Source organism: Apium graveolens, chromosome 4 (genome assembly GCF_009905375.1).
Source record: "Apium graveolens cultivar Ventura chromosome 4, ASM990537v1, whole genome shotgun sequence".
Taxonomy (NCBI): domain Eukaryota; kingdom Viridiplantae; phylum Streptophyta; class Magnoliopsida; order Apiales; family Apiaceae; genus Apium; species Apium graveolens.
Window position 1 is genome coordinate 120126485 of NC_133650.1, and position 23225 is coordinate 120149709.

At 34.6% G+C, this 23225-nt stretch overlaps 1 protein-coding gene across 2 annotated transcripts; it reads right to left on the reverse strand.

Annotated features, from left to right (window-relative positions):
* Nucleotides 1-309: 309 nt before the first annotated feature.
* LOC141719342 (small RNA degrading nuclease 1-like) lies at nucleotides 310-6752 on the reverse strand. Of its 2 annotated transcripts, none has more exons than XM_074521715.1 (12): nucleotides 6659-6752; nucleotides 6029-6211; nucleotides 5846-5935; nucleotides 5069-5137; nucleotides 4054-4194; nucleotides 3811-3927; nucleotides 3599-3668; nucleotides 3273-3373; nucleotides 2727-2861; nucleotides 2547-2654; nucleotides 1417-1521; nucleotides 310-1135 (listed from the first exon to the last, which is right to left on the reverse strand). In XM_074521715.1, the coding sequence occupies exons 1-12, from the start codon at nucleotides 6689-6691 to the stop codon at nucleotides 791-793; spliced, it is 1497 nt and encodes a 498-aa protein (XP_074377816.1). In that variant the 5' UTR covers nucleotides 6692-6752; the 3' UTR covers nucleotides 310-790. The 2 variants fall into 2 exon arrangements, with proteins under 2 accessions (XP_074377816.1, XP_074377815.1); XM_074521714.1 differs by having other exon boundaries at nucleotides 3811-3945.
* Between the last annotated feature and the right edge of the window lie 16473 nt (nucleotides 6753-23225).

Genomic DNA, 23225 nt, shown 5'->3' on the forward strand with positions numbered 1-23225 from the left:
AATAATTAAATTTCTATGATTTTGTTTTAGAGAAAACATGTACACAATAGTTCCATTAAAGAAAGTACAACTGCTGCAAATAAATATTTAAATTTTATATGTTGTTTAAACACCTAGACATGGGTATAAAGAGTCAAAATGACTCTTTCGTGCACACAGAACGTTCAATGGAGAATTAACAGACCGCACTTCAAAAAAGAAAAAGAAAAGAAGCAAAACTGTATCCCTGGAAGTTCTGCTACCTGAAGTGCAGAATTCCTTATTTTAATCTATTCCATGAGACCTTCCCCACTATATAATAACAAGCTCTTTAAAGACTTAAAAACCAATCCTTACTATATTGTAATAACAAGCTCTTTAGAGACTTAAAAAACATTAATGTCAATAATAATGTAAATACAACAACGATTCACACTGGCACCAGGGAGGGGTCAAATTCTTAAATGAATCAACTACGATCAACAGAAATCACTTCTCCACAAAAAAGGAAATTTTGAAAATTTGCATAACTTTGTAGCCACGAAAATAAACTTACAATATTCCACAGATATTACAATTTGCTTTCTTGTTTGTCAGATCTTCTATCACACTGCTTAGCAATGACAACCTTTAGCCATGAGAGAGCATTCCATCCCATCACCGTAGCTAAATGATCTACATCATTTTTCAGTTGAAGCTCCCACGATATCAGAAGGGTCAACCTACTTCTGACGAGGGAAAGAGATGATCGAGAAGAAGCACAAATATGGAATTGCAAGCTACAACTCTCTTTAGCCATTCGATGACATGATCACCGCTTTTGTTTCCTTGTTAAAGCTACAATAATTTTGTTCAGTTTGGAGATTTCTTGGTCTCTGAGGCTAAGCTGCAACTTCAATCTTTCAATCTCTGAGTCCCCCTGTTTTTGCTCTGGCTCTTGAATTACCGAGTCAGGTTTCGACTTCTTAGACTTAACTGGCACCTCGCCTTCTAATGACCTCTTTGATGACTTAACTGGCAACTCGCCTTCTAATGACCTCTTAGACACACTTTGGCCAATTTGGCTGTCATGAACCATCTTACACACATATAAGCTATCAGTTACCCCAGTTGTTAGTTTATACGAAACCAACTTCCGTGGTCGCCCCGATGAATCCTAAAATAGAAACAGAAGTATCAATTTACTGAATCCTAAATTTCAGACAAGAACAGGAGAACTGAAAATATCTTGATGCATCCAAGTTACATAAAAGACCAAGTGAGATTCGGATACTCATTTTTTTACTGTTTTGACCCTAAACCCTCCGCAGAACAAACTTCTAAATTTTCCAGATGCATATATTAACTGTTTCGGGTATGAATTAATGTCCGGAAATCGCAAAGACTACAAATATTAATTGAGTGCATATAGAGAAAGCATAATGTAAATAACTGTACCTGCTCTTCTTTTCCATCAAGGTTTTTATACGCTTCATTTGCCAGCTGTTGATTCCTGAAGATAACAAAAGCCGAATAAAACCCCCCTCCAGCTTTCTTAGCAGTCTGCAAGTAGATTGCATGTCATGACAACAAGATACACAATTGCATAAATAGACTACTAAATGAAAAAAGAGCTTTCAGGACTGGAAGGTAGTCATACAAAAACGACATTCTCGGTAACTCAAAACTAGATTACTTGAGGGATTGCTTACTATTTTCATAAAAAATATCCAGAAGCATCATGTTTGGGTCAAGGGCAAGTATAAAATAAGGTTAATAATAGAATACTAGCTTGCTCATTTTGCAATGCTTATGCTATTTTCTGAAATGTAGGCCGCCATCCTAAAGTACAGGGCTTCCACATAAGAGTTCAATCTCGCTCCCCTTTCACTTCAAGCAGTTGCATCATCTCTAGATATCCATTTACTGTGATTTAGGATATTCTCAAAGATGCAATTCTACTTTTGACTTTTACAAATGATGCCTTTCTTATTTATGACTTGTGAGTGGTACCCTTGTAATTTGGATTTCATGTATATCATGCCATTCCGTTCAACAAAGTTAATTAGCCATTTACACTTCAAATTTTTTAAAATTTCAAGACCCGTAACAATTGACTTACATTTAGAAATATCATCATCAAAATATTTGAACAAAACATGGTTTGAAACTTCAAAACATATTTGATAGAATATTCTTTATAAGACCATTGTCCTATGAACTTTTTCAAGAAATACCATTACTTTTTAGACTTCTACATGTGGTATATATATGGAACTTAAAATACAAGGATACCACTCGTAAGTTAAAAACACGAAATGGCACCAGTCGAAACAGAAAGGTACATTTAAGAATTTCGCTTGTGATTTTCTATAAAGTCATTTACTTGCCACTTATCAATTTGGTCATTTATTATTGGTACTCAATAATGAAATACAAACCGCTAGTTTTGCTAAAAATCCTATGAAAAGAGGTTTAAATAAATATAGGTTATATATAGATTACTAATTTAGAAAAGGGAGAATTTATAGAAGCAGAAGTTAAAATGTAACTAATGTTAGGAACAAAAACTATAGAACATCTCTAACCTTCACTTCAATTGTAAAGTCCCCCGCTATGATATTATGCAACTCTTCTTCAGGTAAACTTGTTGTTATACGGTGTACAAGTAACTTTGTCATTTCTTTTTCAGGCACCTAAATTTCAATAAGGAGGGTCAAGAAACCAACAAGGAGGACAATTTTAACATCAACAAGAGTTCAACTTACATCTTTCTCAGGCAACAGTGTATGATTCTCAACACCGCTCTCTATCTTAGCAAGAACAAGTTTCATTGCAGCACAGGCATCATCTAGACAGTTGTGAGGTGCACCCGTTTCCCGAAGTTCAAATCCCAAAACAGACTAAGAAACAATACAACTTAAATCAGCACATACCTAACAAGGATTTTAGTTCTAGCAATGAAAAATATGGAAGAGTGAATCAACTAAAAGAAAAGGCCAAAATTTTCAAATAGCAAGAAAGGGAATAAATAAATCTTTTAGAAATTTTAAGTCTAGACCAAAAACGTAACTATTATACATACATAAGATAATTTGACAAAGAACTGATAGCAGGCTTACCTGTTATATGCTAAAAATGAAAATGGAAGAAAAGAAAGCAAAAGTACCAACTATTATTATTGCTTTTTCGGTTTTACAAAACTAGGTCACAAAAGGTAGTTCTATCAGAAAATTATTATATTAGACATTCACACTTTAACAAACAATTAAAACATCGAAATATTCAGATATAAAGACATACATAAACTTTACCTTACACAAGTCAGTCAGAGAAGGTCTCCTCGAATGTGATCCGTTAGCATATTTAAAGACAAGAGCAGTATCAATTACTCTTGCATGATCTAGCTTTAGTGCTGTAAATGCCAAAAAAAGTGAAAGAATAACATCTTAGTTAAAACTTGTAACAATATCAAAGTTAGAAATCATGGTAAACATGTATAGTAAATCATGTAAACATACCATATACATAACGAATCCCGTACTAGATAAAAAATACATAAATAAATCCCGTACTGGATAAAAAAAATTACATGCAAAGATTAATATTTATATAAGAAGTCAAAATGACAATAGCTAACCTCTCAGATCATTATTCAAACTGTGGCCTACTAATATTGTTCCATTTCTCAATAGGTTCTTCAATGACTTCTACAAAATACACCAGAATATTCAGAACCACAACATATTTAGGTATCATATATTTATTGCCAACCAACAGAATATTCAGAACAATTGAACAACATACATAGGTATCATATATTTTTATTGCCAACCAAATACCGGTTACTACCTGCACATATAGCAACGAACAAGTCTCGTTTTCTAAATCTTCTGCAGTGATGCCAGTTATATCAGTTCTGTAGTTTGCAACTGCTTTATCAGGTTTTACAAGCTTATCAAGTTTGACCTGAATAAATTCAAAGGCCTTAAGCACATTAAAGTTAGGAAAAGATAAACACTAAAAAAAAATCTACAAGGAACCGCCAGTTGGCGGCTAGTTCACACAGCCAAGAAATTATTGAAGTTGCAATACCTCTAAATTACGATCCACAACACAAACCCTCACCAAAGCTTCAGTACCATCTTCACAAAGAACCATTTCACAGTCAACAGAGATCATGTCATTTGATTTCATTGCCTTGGATTTCTTGATTTTCTTTGTAACCTCCCAGCCCTGCTCAATTAATTTATTAAGTTCTAAGAAAAATCTGAAGTTGTAAACAAAGTGAATTTTTTCTTCAAGTAAATTTATCAGTAGAAACTATTAAGCATATAATCTTAAAATGCACTGGTTAAGTTGCGAATTTCATGACACACAGTTTACTAATAAATAGATTATAAAGCTATAAATGCAATATTTGTAAATATTTTATTAATTCTGAACTATGTTACTCGTAATCTTTATTTTACCATCAAGTACCCGTGTCGGACACTTGAGACCCGGACTTGGACACTTAATTTAGGGCACAAACATGTATATTTTTCAAAATATTGACGAGTCCGATACTTCGACATGTATCCATGTCAGACACTTCTAGCCGAGTCCGAGTAACATAGTCTTGATGATAAAAGAGACTAAAATCGACCAAATGGAAACATGAATATTGAAATTTACAGTTGTCTACTAATGAGAGCAAGTCCAATGCTAAATAAAAAATAAGTTACACTATTGCAATAATCACAGTACCAAAAGTGCTTCTTGGTGATCAAACAGAACTTGAACTTCAATGCTAATTAGATTTTGAAACCAAATAATTCAAAATTTAACTACTTTTTATCCAACTCTTCCAACTTCCATTCATAATGTACCGCAACTTGAAATTCATGTATAGTTGGTTAATAAGTGGCAAGGATGCATTTACAACCAACTATTCATATGCGCATATTTGCATTCAGTACTCAATTTTGCTTTGGAGTGGCCGGTTTTTGCATTTGGTTCCAATTATAGCAATCCAACCAAGTATATCATTGCACTGGACTTGCTCTGAATAAAACAATTTTTGAGCATAATATTGGTTTTATAATAGAAAAAAAATCTATAGCCAAACCTCCTCGTGTGACGGAAATAGATAACTGGATGGGTACTGAGGGTGTTCGAGAGTTAACCGGACCAGTTTCTGCATTAGCACAACATATAATCTATAAGCATTTAAAACAATTGTACAGCTTAGCATAGAGTATATATGAAGCTCCTTTACAGCTTATAAAGCTATACAAAGAGAGCATAGTAACAGTATTCATACTTGTATAAAATTCAAGCTATAGCTTACTCTCTTTTTTCTTTTATCAGTTTCTAATGCGTAATAAGTAGTAATATATTTAGGAGATGATGTGTACCTCACAATTTAACATCATGCAAGGCTCATAACCTTAATATAGGTGTATTTTGGGTTTGGTTGAGGAGGAAAATACTTATGAGGCGGCACTACCAGTTTCCTCCATCTCTCCCTTCCCCCTAATGTGTTTGATATTTATTTATACAGTAGTAAAAAAAATTGTTACAAAAAAAATAAATCATTTTAACACTACATTCTCATAAGATATTTCTACAAAGATGAAAAGAAATTCCAAGAAAGAAAGTTTCCCTTTAAAAAGGTTTAGATTGTGGGGGCAAATGACTTCCTCTTTAAAAAAGAAAAAAAAAACATTTCCCCTTCATTTCTTCTGGGAAATGATTTTGCAGAAAGATAATATTCTCCCAAATTAAGTTACTTCCTGGAAAACAAACAGAGCCTAATAGCAAAATCAAATTGTTTTAGAAACCCTCATTTAGGTGTTGAGCAATACAACAAGATCTAAATAACTTGAAAAACAGAAAACCAGACCTGTTCTGGAGATTCAGCAGAAGCAGATTTCTTCAAGTCTTTCAACACATTATCACGATTAACATACGATTCCATTATTTCCTCGAAATACTGAAAAATAGAGGTGATGTTACAGCCTATCTTCTAAAAACACGTCAAATCTAAAAAAAATAACAAGATAACCACCTTGCCTATCGTAATTACCTTCAAATCCTCCTCCTCTGTAAACGTGTTGAGAAACGCAAGCAATACTTCCAGTGTTCTCCTCGAAGGATCACTTAAGCTAGCCCCATTTTTCTTATCGTAAGAACTCAAAAACTGCTTCCACCCACCTTTACTACCTTCCATACCCTTTTTCTGAGCCAACTTGACAATGTCAACAAGAACCTAACACATTCAAATGTCCGCATTTTATAAGTTGGCCTATAAGAAGAACCCGTGGAACTCGAAAACCAAGAACAATCAGTTCTGCAAAAATAAATAATTTCTAGTACAAAAATAAATAAGGTCCTCATCAAAACCTCTGTTTTAAGACAAAAATAAAACCAACTAGCATATCACACATTAAAATAAACACAAATTAAAGGGAAAAAAAGAGTGGGTGTTACTTGTGAGTTCATTTATATTACATAAAAAATGGCATTTCTAGGTAAATGTTATCAATCTACACATTGGTATATCAAACTTGGCAAAACCCACAGAGAGAGAGGGGCGGAGGGAGGGAGGGAGGGGGAGAGAGAGAGAGGGAGGGAGAGGGGGAGGGAGGGGGAGAGAGAGAGAGAGAGAGAGAGAGAGAGAGAGAGAGAGAGAGAGAGAGAGAGAGAGAGAGCTAACATCTTTTCCGGCAGCTTGGAGCTTCCCCTCCATTGTGTGTGTGAGGCGAAAGGGGAAGAACTGAAGGGAGGGGGAATATTTAGGGTTTGTAATTTGTAGCCATTGCGTTTAAATCATTTTTTTATTTATAATTATTATTATTGTGTTGGGCGGGCGCAAGCAATGGGCCGCAGGGTTGCAAGCAGAGGTGGCCATCCGTGCGGGCCGGGCCGGGTTTGTAACGGTTTCAAACCGAAAAATCTGAACACTGAACCGGCACCGGAAGTGAGCGAATCGGGCCGGGCTGTGTTCGAGCTTACAGAAGGTAACCCGGATTCGACACTGAGCTCGTGTGCGTGCCGGGTTCGCAGGTTGCAGGCACACGGGCTGACGGTTGTGCGGGTTGAACAGAGTCTTCCTTCATGTTTCAAGTACTTACCATTATAAAATATATAGCACTTGATTGTTTAACCATGTACACTCTCTCTTACTAAATTGTATTTTGATTTGTCCAGCTTATAATATTCGAATTGTATTCTGATTTAAATTCATGTATTGAAGATGTATAATAAATATTTTTTACTATTTAAAATTAGAAATTAGTATATCAACGTTTATTAAAATATAAGCTCCTAATATAATTAATAAAATGTAATACTATTTTCTATTATATTACATATTTTATTCGAAATATTATAATTATAATTAATTAATTTTATTATTTTAAATTTTTGATTAAAAAGAGGACGGTACCTCTTATAAATCCGATGTCATGAATCCAATGAATTTGTTTTAATCTGTTTGGCTAATAGAATCATATTTACTGCATTCTTATTCTGGAAACTACCATTTAGTAATGTAATTCGTGGTAGGACTAATACAGATGATCATATGCGGGCTGCTCGTGCGGGCTTCGCTTGTGTGGGCTCGTGCGGGTTAGTGTCGGTCCCGGTTTTTCAAAACTATATTTGTATTCGGTTCGTTTCTTTTGGCGAGTTGGGCGGGTTTGAACCGACACTAATCGGGCCGAATATTTTACGGTTTCTGTACGAGCCGGTCCCGAATGAGTGGTTCGAACCAGCACATTTGGCCGATTCTAGTTGCAAGTGGGTCGGGTTGGTCTAGATGGAGGCGTATTTATAACCCGACTCAATTAAGTTGTTTAAATTTTTTAAACCCAACCCGTAAAATATAAATTCGTAACCCAATCTTACTCGTCGTACATTGGTTTTGGTAGGGTTAAGTCGGTTTGAATGGGTCGAATAATTTTTTTTAAAAAAAGTTTTAATATTATAAATCGTCGTTAATTTTGAAATTATAAATAAACTAAAATGTGTATAACTTATTATGTTTAAATTTCATTAACATTGTAATTTTAGTAATATATATCATATCGTAAATCATAAGATATCGGAGGGGAGAAAAACAATAATACATAACTCATTTAATATATTGTAGTAGTTAAAGAAAAACATCTGAGAAGATATATAGATACATATTAAACTTTTAAAAATTAAATTAAATTAAGAGTGACATATTAATAAATCGGGTTGGGTTGTGTTAGGGTAAAAATATTTGTAACCTGTGCCCAACCCATTTACGGTTGAGTTGAGTTGTAATATCGGGGACATAGCGTGTAATTATTTTTATTAATAAATAATTATTATTTGATTATACTGTGATTTTTGGTGAATTATCTGATGAATGGTGTTGTTATGTGGATGTTTATATGTGGTAAAGTATAAGTATGTTAGTTTTATTATGTCGAGAATAATATTTTCCTGGTAATTTTTGGAGTGTTATATGATTTTATATTAATTTATTAATTATTTTCTAAATAATTACAAAACTATTTTATAAAACCGAAAATCGTCCAACTTCAACCGTTTTTGCGTTTTTACAACCCGAAACTCTTCCGAAAACTCCTTCCTAACCGAATATGGTAATTCCGGACATTTTCCATGTTTTGACTTTTCGATCTATATTACAGTTTGAACCGTGTGCGGCCCGACGCTAAATTTTCAATACGATAACCCTTTTTGATACCATTATCTTCATACAAAGCGTTTTATAAAATGCCTAGTTTTGATGATTATCCAAAACTTTTGATGTTTATCCAAAACATGATAATGTTTATTTAAACGTTATCCGATCGGATCGTTTTTGCAGTTACTTAGCGGCTAAACAACATATTTATCGATCCGACATGATCCAAAACGTATTAATATTCCATAAATATAAATAGCCAATACAGTATTGTATTTTGTACAGATAATCATTTGCAAACAGTAAAACTATATAATTACCAGAGAAAAATTTTAAAATTCATAGCGTTCTTCATAATCAAACGAGGATTCGAAAGCGTTATCGAACTCCGATTCGAGCTTGCCATATATCAAATCGAAGCTCTCGAAAAGTTCTTTCATAATCAATCATCCATTTCAGTGCAGAAATCAAGGTGATTTCATTATTTAATTATTTTAATTTAAATTATTTAATGATTAAAATAGAATTTTTTGTTCTTGATGTTGTTTGTGTGATTTGATGCTTGAATCATGTAGATATTTTCTTCCTGGTCATTTTGGTATATTATATGACTAATTTGGAGTTCAATAACATGTTTAAATTGATGTTTGATTCTCAGATTGTTAAATTAGGGTTTATAGTTTTGAATGTTCTTAATTGAAATTTGGGCGTTTTTGATTTAAGGGTTATTAGTCAAAATTGATTACACAATGTTGTAGATCGTTTAAAAACAATTCGCATGATATAATTGAAATCAACAGACGATACCGGGAAGTGGCTCGTCGGAAAATCGATTAAACAGGCGACATATTTTTTCTGATCGGTTTTCCGATCGATTTACTGGTTGGCTGAACAAATCGTGGGCATGACTGAATTCCTGGCAAGATACTCTATAAATCTGCACCTTTTCGTGATGTTCAGGGCAAGTTTAAACGTCGCCGAAAAAGCTTGGACTGTCGTTAATGGCGTCCGGCCGGCAACCGGCGACAAGGATGGTTAATTACAGAAATGCCCCTGCAGTTTGACCAGATTTGTATTTAAGTCCCTGGAATTGTAAAACTTTACAAATATTGGATTGCTGTTTTCAAAAATTATAAAAATGATAATTCTGTTTATATTTTATTTCCAGAAATTGTTTTAATTATTTTAAAATTTTAAAAATCAATATTTTTAATTCTGAATATTATTTTTAATTCTAAAATAAATCTTAATTATTTAATTAATTAATTTTAGTTGATAATTAATTATTTAATTAGTTAATTAATTTAAATATTAATTGATTAATTAATTTAATTAGTTATTATTTAATTTTAATTGATTATTTAATTAGATTTAATTATTTATATGGATTTAAAAATCCCGAAAAATAGTTTCAAACTTTAAAATATTATTTTAAATTATTTTCAAGACTCGATAATTATTATTACATCATTTTAAAGTCAGATTCGGGTGTTCAGACCCTATTATTTTATTATAAAATGACTCGGAGACCCATTTTAATTCCGAAAAATGTTCAAAAATTCGTATTAAATATCTGGAAAATTATTTTAACCCCGAATCTTCTTTGGAAAAATTATTTTGATTGAATATCTTGAGTGCTACGTGCTACCTGATTGATGTGTTATATGCCTACGTGCTTATTGTTTGACGGTTTTGGTCATAACTTTCAATCCGTAAATCGGATTTGGGTAAAACGAGGGATAGATAGAAGCTTATGACGTCTATGTGACGATTAGAATAATATGAGATTGAATATTGAAGGATACTTGTGATGCCTAGCAGAGTAAGCGAAGCATAGAAAAGAAAGCCAGTGATCAGTAAATAGAACTAAAATGTAGAAAAAGGAAGCAAGTGATCGATGAATAGAATCAAGGCATATAAAAAGAAGGAAAGTGAATGATGAGTAGAACTGTCAGATGAGTACAAGTAAGGTTAGAAATCATCTGTGAAAAGGCAAGTACTTCTGGACCTTTCTTCGAGATATTTTGCAAATATTTCTAAACTTTCCTATAACCTGTTGCCAGTATTCAAAATAAATCTTATTTTATATTGCAAGCACTTTAAACTATTCAACCTTGGACCCTGATCATATCATTGAACTTGAGCTATAAGCTCTATTTCTTGTAAACCACTAACGGTCGATTTCCCAGATATTAAACCAAGCAAATACAACACTACTCCACAAATACATACACACCATAAACCAGATATTGCAACAGAATTTTTTTGAGAATACAGAAACTTATACACCCTGGAATACCCTATGACATCAAAAGATCTATACCTTGTATTAGCATTGAACAATTGTTCATCGGATACTTGACTCTTCATCAAGCTTGTAGTCGTTCTTCATATTTACACCTTGATATACCCTGGTGATACCTGTGAAATGTTTTATGCTCTGAGATAAATGCTTTATCAATGTTAATCATGATTCTATTTTTATTGAATTAAAATGGTTATCATATTGAATTATTTTAGAATTGGATGGTTTTATAAATGTGGACCAAATTCGTGGTCATATTAGGCCAATGCGTGCCTTGGATCCAGTATAGAGAGCAAAGATGTGTGCCTTGCTCGGGGTTAGTGCGTGACTGATCAGCAGCCTAACCTTGGTTTTTAAAAATGAAAGTGAATATCCAATTCTAATCATTGCTTATCCAGAAACTTGATTCTTCTGAATCAGTTCAATTGGTCATTGTTTAACCTCAGTTGTTGCTATTACGACTTGCTGAGCTAGTTAGCTCACTCTTGCAAACCTTTTTATATTTTCAACAGTTAAAAAGAAAATAGTTGGTAACGAGGATTCCCATACCAGTGTGCGAGCTAGGATTCCAGGATAAGTTGGAACGAGATAGCAGGAGCTTTACGTTTAGTTTTGAGTTATTTAAGCTTGTAAGAATGCTTCCAGTATCAGTTGTAAGTGGAACCAGTTGGGATTTGGTATGATGTAATAAAAGTTAAGGTTGTGGCTTATTTTCATACTTTAACCTGTTACGATCCATGGTTATGGTAAGTAGGGTCTTTACATATATTACTTTCATAAACAGGTTTATATATTGGGTGTGTGCGTGTGTTGTGAACCCCAAACTTCAGACCCGGGTTTAGAGGGCCTCACATGTTTGGTATCAGAGCCACAAGTTATAAGTCACTGAAACAAGCCTAGATTGTGAGAAATGGATAGAGGGTTAGGATTAGGATTAGGAAATAGAAAGATAGAACGTCGAGAGGTGAGTGCGATTATATAATAGATCTTGGGATGATTCGTGATGAGATTCGAGGTTCTTATCTAGCGACGCGATTGTCAGACAGCGGCGATGGATGATTCTTTTATCCCAGGATCGTTTGATCATTCGGAGCCTTCAGGCGGAGGACCATCATTTGATTCACGCCCTCCTTTTACACTGGTGTTAGCTATAATACTTCTTATTACGACGGTTGCACCTTTTCAAGCTATTATCCCATCCCCTGATGCGAGACTACCTATTCGAGAATCCCCCACATGTTGATTCTGGTTCTACCGGATATTCAGCTGTGAGTGCATCTTTTCTGTCTACCCTACACCTTATTCTATACCATCAGTTTAAAACTCGTCTTATGAAGTAATAGCACCTATGAGGATGGATTCAAGAGCTACAACATATGGTGATTACACGAGATATTAAGAAGGGTGAGAAGAAACCTAAAGAGAGGATTCATGTGTTTCGGAGAATAGCTGCTACCAGGTTATATGAAGCTACTAGTAAGTATGCCACCTATGATTATCTTGTGGAGTGAGCTAGATGGATTTTAAAAGAGTTTAAAAAGATTGGAAATCGAAAGTTTTCTTGTAAGTAGATGATGATGTTATGACCAAACATGATGCGTATAGTAGTACTGTGATGTGATATTAGCTGATCTTATTTTATAATATAGATTTGATAGACTATTATACTTAGTAATCGTAAGAGATAATGATGGGAGTGTTACCAGTATGGAAGATTAGAAGTGAAGTTACGAATAAGATAATATGCAATGGTAACTGGAATGTTTTTCGACCAATGAATGCAAAATGGATTCAATAAAGGGTAGAAGATATATGGAAATGAATAAGCTCTTATCTGAGTGTTTCCTTAATTTGATACTTGGTAGTGGTTGAGAAGGACGACAACCAACTCATTTAGTAATGACGACCAGGTGTATGATTTTTAAAATTTTAAACAGTTTTCAAAAGAGACTTTTCTAACAAAATTTTTCTAAAAGTCCTTTGAACAAAAACAAGTTTTAAAAACTTGGTTGTCAAGCTACTACTTGAGTTTCTTGTTTGTTATAAGATTCATATTATCCAGAAGAATACTTGTTCTAGAAGTTAGTATGGTTCATTTAGAAGGCCAGGTGGATGTGCTATTATGGAGAAGATTTGATTGTTCCTAATAGAAGAATGCAAATATTGTTTGATAAATTTAACGACAGAACCAATGTACAGAGAAACTATTCATCCAATTTCTGAGACTATTAAAGTTCAAAGAATACGTCGATTTACAAGAAGTCGGGTATGATCAAAGAAGATTGAGAAAATTTTCAGACTTTTCTAAAGGAAGAATGTTATCAGCTAAGGAGTCGATATGCTGAATGATTAGTAGCATAAGCGAAATTTGAAGTTATGATTGTAAATCTCATAAGAGTGCAAATAGGGTCGAATTATAAAATATTGAACATGAAAGCGCGACGCTATAGATACAAGACCTAATAAATGGGAAATTATTCTAATGATCAATTTAAGAAGGCATTTCAGAGAACTTTTTAAAGTTAATATATGACTCGGAGTGGGATCTATTGATCGGACAAGCGTTGAAGCTATAGACAGATGAAATGTGGATGCCGACCAATGATATCATTCTTTTCTATAATACTATATATTTTGAATAAAGTATAAACTTCTTTCATGATCAGCTCTATGAGGTGATAAGAAAATTGTTGTATTCCTTTTAAAATCATTTTTCCCCTCAAGTCTTGTTTTCAGATTGAGACAAACAGTGTTATGGTGTGACTCCTTAACAAAGAGTCTGGTGGGACGCCACCTAATCATGTGTTGTATGCCATATATCATGAAAGACTGGCCATCTTGAGTACAAATATAGTTGTCTCACTCATATCTGAATCATCATTCATTCTTTCCTCTCCAATTATGACTTATTGATTTATAAATCCTTCCGATTATTTTCTTGTACTGTTATTCCTTACAAAAGGTTTCCAATCAGAATCATATACACAAAGTCCCTTCTTGTGTAAGGTCTATCCTTTGAACGTTTTAAAAGGAAGTGAAATGAACCTGTGTTGCAAATGGAGTTATATAATGAGTGCGGATAATTGCAAGCCAATAAATGGTGGACATATACGTGCAAAGAAGAATAATTATGCCAATAACGTGGTTGTCAAGACGACATCAAATCAGAAGCGGGAGTCTGTATACATGCTACGTTTCAAGTCTGAGATTTTGGCATGAATTGAAGTAGTTAGCGAACCGTATGAGGTAAATTAACCAGAGAAATAAGAAAGTAAAGTTGCGTATATTGGATAAGGCAAATGATTGATTGGACAGCAGAAGTGAATGAAGAAATTCTTAATAATAACCAGATAATTGATTAATACATTGTGAAGATGAAGCATACCTCGATCATGTGGGAGATACTTCTTGGATTTCGAGCACATAAACGCAACGGAAACAGTAATTAAAAACGTAAAAAAATCAGAATTTTCGAAACCCACCGCAGGATCCATGCGAAAAATGTATTTTTAATTCGTAGATTAGATTGTTTACCTTAAGAAGCTTTACCAATTGGTTGACTAATGGAGATCCAAAACTTGTTCAATCACCACGCATCCCGCTCTCACGATCTATGCTGGAAGACTTTCATATAAGGAAGAAAGCTGATTTATAGTAGAAGATCGAGACTAAAACAAAAGAAGATATGCATGGAAATAGTTAGAAGACTGGAAGACTTGTAGAAGATATATGATTGATATATTTTAGGAGACAAAATTGTATTCCATATCAATTAGAAGTTATCTTGTAACTGTGTACTATATAAACACAGACTTAGGGTTTACACTATATGTGTTATCATTATCGAGAAGATTATACATTGGAACCTAGCAGCTCTGAGTGATATTTGTTCACCACTGAGAGAGAACAACAGTTCTTATTGTAATAGAGTTTATTCAATATACTTGATCTTTGTTACATAATTGTCTTAAATCGATTTAATTGTGAAACCACTGTATTCAACCCCCTTTTACAGTGTTGTGTGACCTAACAATTGGTATCAAAGCTTTTTTGTTAACACACATACAGTAAAGATCCAAACAATCATGTCTGAAGAAGCACAAACTCCAACTAAGTCCACCAAAACCGAAGATACTCAAAAGACTCAAACCCACAGTCGATATGAGACTATTAGGGTTCCCATACTGAGACCTTCTGAGTATCCCATATGGAAAGTGAAGATGGCTATATTTCTGGAAGCTACAGATCCAGAATACCTTGACAGAATTAATGAAGGACCACATAAGCCTACCAAGCTCTCTGTTGTAGTTGCTGATCAACCAGCAAAGACCATACCAAAGGAGAAGGTGAGTACACAGCTGAAGACATCTCATCTATTGCCAAAGATGCATGGGTAAGGCATTTGCTGCATAGTGCCATTGATAATGTCATGTCAAACAGGGTAATTAATTGCAAAACTGCAAAGGAGATATGGGATGCTTTGGAGACAAGATGCCAGGGAACTGATGCAATCGAGAAGAACATGAGGACTATACTCACTCAAGAGTATGAGCAATTTCACTCAAAAGCTGATGAGTCTTTAACTGACTTATATGACAGGTTTGTCAAACTCTTGAATGATCTGTCACTGGTGGACAATGAATATGATCTTGAAGATTTAAATCTAAAATTCCTTTTAGCTCTTCCTGAAAGTTGGGATTTGAAGTCTACTACCATAAGAGACAACTATGACCTTACTGAAACTACTCTTGATGAAATTTATGGTATGCTCAAGACTAATGAACTTGAGATGGATCAAAGGAGCAAGAGGTATGGAAGAAAGTCAAGGACAGTTGCTCTTAAGGCTGAGGAGGAATCTCCTCAAATGGTTGCCTCAAAAAGAGGCAAATAAAAGGCTCTCATCATAAAGTCTGATTTAGAGTCATCATATTTTGATGATGATGATTCAGAAACTGAAAGTTTACCTGAAATAGATGCTGATGAAGAGATGATGAAATTGTGTGCTCTTATGGTAAAGGGTATCACAAAAATAGCCTACAGGAAATTTAGAAAAGGCAAGAAGTTTTCTAGGAAAAGTGGAAGTTCTGATAAGAAAGGGTTTAGAAAGTCTGAAGGCAAGGGAGGAAAGTCTGATAGAGGAGACAACTCAAATGTTAAATGCTACAACTGTGGTGAAAGAGGCCACATATCTCCTGACTTCAAGAAAGGAAAAAGTGAGGTAAGGCACTTGTCATAAAGAAGAAAAGCTGGACATACACTTTAGATGCTGAACATGAGGTGAACTATGCCCTGGTGGCAAATGTTGATAGCAGTCCTGAAACTGCTGAATTGAAGGTACCTCAAACAACTTATGCCTTCCATACTGATGATATTACTGAGTTGAGATTATATCTTAAAACCATTTTCATTAGTTATAGAGATCAGAATTTAAAATGTGAAAGATTAACATCTGAAAATCTTGCTTATAAAAAGAGAAATGATTATTTAGAAAAGGAGTTAGTTTTTCTTCATCAAACTAAGAAAGAAAAAGATGATGCTTTATATGTTAGAGATGAAGTGTTAAAATTTAATGAATCTCTAAAACCTGACTTAGAAAAAGAAAGAGAGATTGTCAAAACTTGGACTAACTCTGGCAGAACAACTCAGAATTTATTAAGTAGTGAAAACTGGAAAGAGGGCTTAGGTTATGGAGATGATAAAAGTGAAAAAAGAACTGAACAAATTGAGCCAATTGTTGTTAAACAGACTGCTAAGCCAAAGGTAAATCCTGTTAAGTTTGTAGCAAAAACTGTAAAGTCTGATTCTGAAAAGATGAAAGAGTCTGTGATAGAAGTCAAAGATAAGTCAACTTCTGACAAATTAAAATAGGATAAACCAGCTCAAGTCAATATAGGCTTAATGACAAAGAAGCAGCTTAAGCATAAGATGAAAGAGATTAGGAATGTCAACAAGGTAAAGGAAGCTAGGAAAAATAGGAATGGAAAGGAAGGTGTGAATTAAAGCAATAATTATATGTCTGTTCCTAATGCTCCCAGAAAGAAATGTTATAACTGTGGAAACTCTAACCATCTTGCTTCTTTTTGTAGGAAAAATAAAGATATAAACTCTTTACCTCCTAGATCATGAGTTAAGAGTCAGTTTGTTAGGTTTAAACCACAAAATCCTTGTTTTCATTGTGGTAGTTTATGCCATTCCATTTATACTTGTAAGGAATATCATAGTCTGTACTATGATTATTATCAAATAAAACCTTCTTGGAAGAAAGTTACTTTAATTCCTTCTAGTGTAAAGTCTGATGCAAAGTCTGATATGAATTTTGATAAATAACATGTTAGCATAAACTCTGAAACTAAATCCGCTGTAAATGCTAACAAACTTAAAAAGGCCAAAGGATCCAAGCAAGTCTGGGTCCTTAAAACTAACCAATAGTGGTCTTTGTGATTGCAGGGCAACATGAAAGATATCCTAGTGCTGGACAGTGGATGTTCATGACATATGACTGGAAATAAAGCCCTGCTATCAGACTTTGTGGAGAAAGCTGGCCCAGGAGTTTCTTATGGAGATGGAAACATGGGAAAAACTCTGGGATATGGCAATATCAATCTTGGGAATGTCATCATTGAAACAGTAGCTCTTGTCTCGGGACTTAAACACAATCTGCTAAGTGTGAGTCAAATCTGTGACAGAGGTTATCATATGGATTTATTTGAAGAACAATGTGAAGTTGTAAGCAATCCTACATGCAAAGTGGTTCTGAAAGGTTACAGGCATGGTAACATTTATGGAGCCGGACTTTCAACAAGTTCTGATAGTTCTGCAATCTGTCTGTTGAGTAGAGCATCAATTGAAGAAAGCTGTAATTGGCACAAAAGACCCTCTCATTTAAATTTCAATAACATAAATGAGCTTGTAAAGAAAGATCTCGAGAGAGGACTTCCAAAATCAGTATTTGCTCCTGATGGTCTTTATGATTCATGTCAAAAGGCAAAATAAAGAAAATCTTCTTTCAAGAGAAAAACTGAATCCTCAATTCTTCAGCCTTATCATCTATTGCATGTTGATCTATTTGGTCCAGTCAATGTCATGTCAATTGCAAAGAAGAAATATGTTATGGTTATAGTGGATGAGTTCACAAGGTACACTTGGGTGTATTTCTTGCACAAGAAGAATGAAACTGCATCTACTCTAACTGATCATGTCAGAAAGCTGGATAAGTTGGTCAAAGATTCTGTTAAAATTATAAAATGTGATAATGGCACTGAGTTCAAGAATTCAATTATGGAAGAGTTCTGCAAAGAGCATGGAATCAAACAGGAATTTTCTGCACTTGGAACTCCACAACAAAATGGAGTTGTAGAAAGAAAGAACAGGACTCTCATTGAAGCTGCACGAACTATGCTTGATGAAGCAAAGCTACCAACCTATTTTTGGGCTGAAGCTGTGCAAACTGCTTGTTTTACACAGAATGCTACACTCATAAACAAGCATGGAAAAACACCATATGAGATGGTGAAGAAAAAGAAGCCAAATCTGAAATACTTTCATGTTTCATGTATTTGGATGTAAGTGTTTTATTCTTAAGACTCATCCTGAACAGCTGTCAAAATTTGATATAAAAGCTGATGAAGGAATTTTTGTTGGATATTCACTTTCCATAAAAGCCTTCTGAGTCTACAATTTAAGAACAAGGATTGTCATGGAATCTATCAATGTATCTTTTGATGATAAGAAGATTACTGGACTTGAAGATTTCAATGATCATGTTAGGTCACACAACACTGTAGAAGGGGGTTGAATACAATGTTATTACAATCAAATCGATTTTAAACACAAGTAACAGTAAACATATATATTCATTATGATAAACTCTGTTACAATGGAACTGTTCTCTCTCAGTGATGAGCAAATATCACTAAGAGCTGGTAGGTTACAATGTATAATCTTCTCGATAATGATAACACATATAGTGCAAACCTAAGTCTGTGTTTATATAGTACACAGTTACAAGATAACTTCTAATTGATATGGAATATAATTCTGTCTCCTAAAATATATCAATCAGATATCTTCTACAAGTCTTCCATTCTTCTAACTCTTTCCATGCATATCTTCATTTGTTTTAGTCTCAATCTTCTACTGTAAATCAACTTCCTTCCTTATATGAAAGTCTTCCCTCACTTAAGTTCTGATATGACCTTAAGTTCTGATATTAAGTTCTGACTTCCAGTAAGTCCTGATTCCAGTAAGTCCTGATTTGTCCTGTTGTTAAGTTCTGAAAACTAAACACAAATCATATTAGACATGACATCTCAAATATATCTAACAATCTCCCCCAACTTGTAAATTATGCAAAATATACAAGTTAATAGATTTGATGATGTCAAAAACATTTAAGTACAAATGCAATAAGAGTTTAACTAGATAACTAACTATAACTTACAGTCCTTGTGGCTTTTACCAATCTTACTGAGTCAATCTGTATCCATAATGATTCTTGACAAAGCTTGATATCAACTTTTCTTCTTTAATCCCCAGGACTTAAGAGAGTGTAGTCTTGACTTGCTTCATCTCTTCATTCTGACTTCCAATCTGGTAGATTGCAGTCCTTAAAGAAGAGATATGGTTTCTTTCTAAACCATCATTCAGTCTTATTACCCTAGGATGAGAATAATCTTTATTATAGCACATACATTTCTCTTTCAGTATCTCTTCAAGCTTAGCAGAATTCTTCTTCATTGGAATTTCACTTCCATCATTTTCAACAATACTAGGAATGAATTCTGTAACTCTTGAACCAAAAATTCTTGCTTTATCTCTGATGGTCTTTAATATGAACTTTGACCATCTCCTGGTAATATTAGACTTCACCTCCAAAAGGTAATGAAAGAATTGAAGTTCTTTCAATGATTTGTTCAGCACATCTGATTCTGACATTAGATATGTCCTTCCATCTTCAAGAAATAGAATCAGATTTTCCTTAACATTGTGCTTGTTATGAGCATCCAGTACCACTTGAACAGATATAACTTTATCAAGGTGTTTTTGTGTAACATCTTCAAGCGGTCTGTCAGTCAATAGAAATGGATCTCTAGTAGCAACTTCAACTCCTGTTTTAATATTAGCTTCATCAGAACCTAGCTCAATCCTATCTCTTGGTTCTCTAGCATTTAACCCAATAGTCATGAAAGTAGACATTAATTGGCTTTTCTTTGGATCTGATGGTTTGACATTTTTCCATAGAAGTTTCTTTTTATCAGCTACTTCCATTTTGTCTAAATCAACTTGAGCACTGTTAGAGGTTGACTTGATGACCTTATCAGAACTTTCTGTTTCTGTTATAGCTTGCTGTTCTTCACTCTGAACAACTTGAGCCTTGTCAGAGGTTGTCGTTGATTCTTTAGAAATCTTCTTTCTTTTCAGAGTTTGAACATCTGTATCTTCAGCAAGAATATCATCAGTAACTTGAACCATTTTGCACACATATTTTATCAGAATTTGAGGAATTTTTATCTCCTGTGGCTTGATTGGTTCATCAACTTTTCCCTTTCCTTTGTCTTTGGGATTAATCTCAATCTTTGATCTTGTTTTGGGCTTTGATGCCTCAGTTTGTGACTTCTCCTTCATCACAATGCCTTTTTCCTTAGGCCTTGGAGGTTTCTTTGCAACAGAAGCTTTTGGCTTTAGATTTTTCTTTTCAGCTTTAAATCTAGCTTCTTCCTCCTTGAGATTTTCTAAATCCATTCCTGGATTATGCTTCAGAAATAATCTTCTAGCAATTTCCTCATCAAGTGTCTGAATCTCTGGATCCTTTTAGTAGACTGTAGTCTGCTTTCCCTTGAGCTTCAGAGTTTGCATGAACTTTTGAGAATCTTGACTTCCACCTTGTATCAGAACATCAGGCGTTGTCAGACTTTTCTCATCAGAACTTGATATCAGATTTTGAGTTTCAGTACTTGCTATCAGATTTTGAGTTTGAGCAGCTTCAGAACTTGTCTTCTTTTGAGTAGAAGATTTTCTTGATTCAATAATTAGTTTCCTTAAAGAAACCTTGCTGCTCTGCCCTTTACTTTGAACTTGACCTCTACCCTTGCTAGGGTTTCCCTGGTCATCAGCTTCATCATCTTTCTTCTTCAGTATTTGATCATTTGAGCATTTGGACTTAACTATCTTCTCCCTCTTTTTGGCATCATCTGATAGTAGGAGTGAGAGAAGAAGTTCAACTGAAGATTGAATATCATTCAATTTAGCCTGTTGAGAAGCTTGATTTGCTAGAACCTCAGAAATTTGGGCCTATTGCTTCTCTTGAGTTTTCTCAATTGCTCCTACTTTTTTAGAAATAGGTATGATAAACCTCTTTTTGTCAAGCTTGGTCTCCATATCTAGCTTTTCATCTTTTTCAAGAAGCTTATCAACCTTTTCTTGAGTAGAATAGTGTAGACCTTGAAGGTTCTTGGTAGACAGAGCTGTAATTTTGAGTTGTGTCTTAAAATTAGCATTTGTGAACAACTCATCAGCTTTACCAATATGGTCTGCCAGGACTTTGGAGCTTGGAATTAAATCAATTTTATTCCACTTCTTGGTCCACTCCACACCTCTATGAGTATCTTCCCAAGGAATAAAAGTAACTTGCTCAACAAACTTCTCAATCGATGTCTCCTTTCCTAGAATGGGAGTAGGAGTATCAACAAAAACACTATCCTATGAACTTGAGGAAGACTCATTATCTTCTGACAGTACTAGAGTATGTGAAGCAACTGGAGATTTTGGAACAATTTCATCTAAATTTTGATCTTCAGGTTCTTGATCCAGAATTGGTGTAGATTGTATCTCAACATCAGTATTTAAGATTGGAGAATGAGTTGGAGATTGCTGAGCTGCTGTAGGAGCTTCCAAATACAGAATAGTAGGAATGTGCAACCTATTGATGTCAATTTCAGGACTTAAGCCTAAATCTTCAACTGTAACATCTTCATGAAGAGGAGAAATAGGAGGTGTAACCACTGTATCCTGAACAGTGTCTTTGTCTTTAGTTGAAGGTGGCAGAGATTCAATGATAATTGGCTCTTTTGAGATCAGAGATTCCTGATTTCCTTCCTCAGCTTCTTCAGTATCTTCTGATGGAGACTTAGTCAAATGCCTCTTAGCCCTCATTTTTTTCAATCTTCTTGCCAATGAAGGAGTTGCTTGAGCATCAGAACTAGCAGTTCTCTTTCTCTTCAAGGTATCAGAATCTTGAGTTGCGGTTTATTTCTGAGAAGTGACATTCTCAGCTTCAATTGTCACGAGTGCTGATGCATGAACCTGTGCTTCCTCTTCACAGGAACAGACTTTATTCTTTTTGGCCTGGAAAGTGAAGGTCTGATGGTACTTGCTGATGGTTGAGGTTGTGATGATTGTGTTGGTTTGAAATATGTCCTGATGGTAGGTTGTGGTTGTGGTTGAGAAGTGGTTGATCGTGCAATGGTCGAAGGTTCTGATGGAGGTTGGGATGGTTGGACATCAGGATATAGAGCAGTGTATGTGGATGGGTCAGAGTTTACCAAAAACTGTTTGACAGATTTGGGAATTTGGAGGGGTCTAAAAATAGTTTTTTTATTATCAGCAGATAATAAGTCAGTAAATGCTCTCTTAGCAAGCTTAAATGGTTCAATTAACTCACTTGCTAATTGGGGTGCATCAGAACAAAAAGAACTATAAATAAGCTGATAGAATCTAGAAAAATATACAATATTTATATCTTATGTCATCCTATCCCCAATAAAGCCTAAAACATCATTTGCATAATCAAAATGAGTTTGATTTATGAGAGCATACCCGATTTGTTGACTGAGAATTGGGATTGCATCAAAATTTGAACACTTATTTGCAAAAGTCCAGGTGATGCAGTCGAAGAAGAAACTCCATTCCCTCCTTATATGGGGTCTCTTCAACTGTCCCAGCTTCTCCAGAGTCTTCTCATAGCCCAGATTGGCCATTAGCTGTTGAAGAACTGGCTCTTCAACTGTTGAATAGGTGCAGTTTTCTAGAAGATGGAGTGCTTTTCGAACTGTGGCCAAAGTCACCACATGGGCATCCTCCCCTGTAGTAAAGATAATACTTGGGGACCCATTGGCACCACCATCATCATACATGCCTGACCTCTAGAACTCCAGCACTTGGGTTCCTGAGAATGTGTCTGGTTGGGTCAGTGAATAACCTATCTCAGAGTTAGCGAGAAAGTCCTGAACGAAATGAAGATCTGATGGGGCTTCACTCTTGCTAAGAATAGCCAAGTAATTGTTGGGGACAAACTTCGCT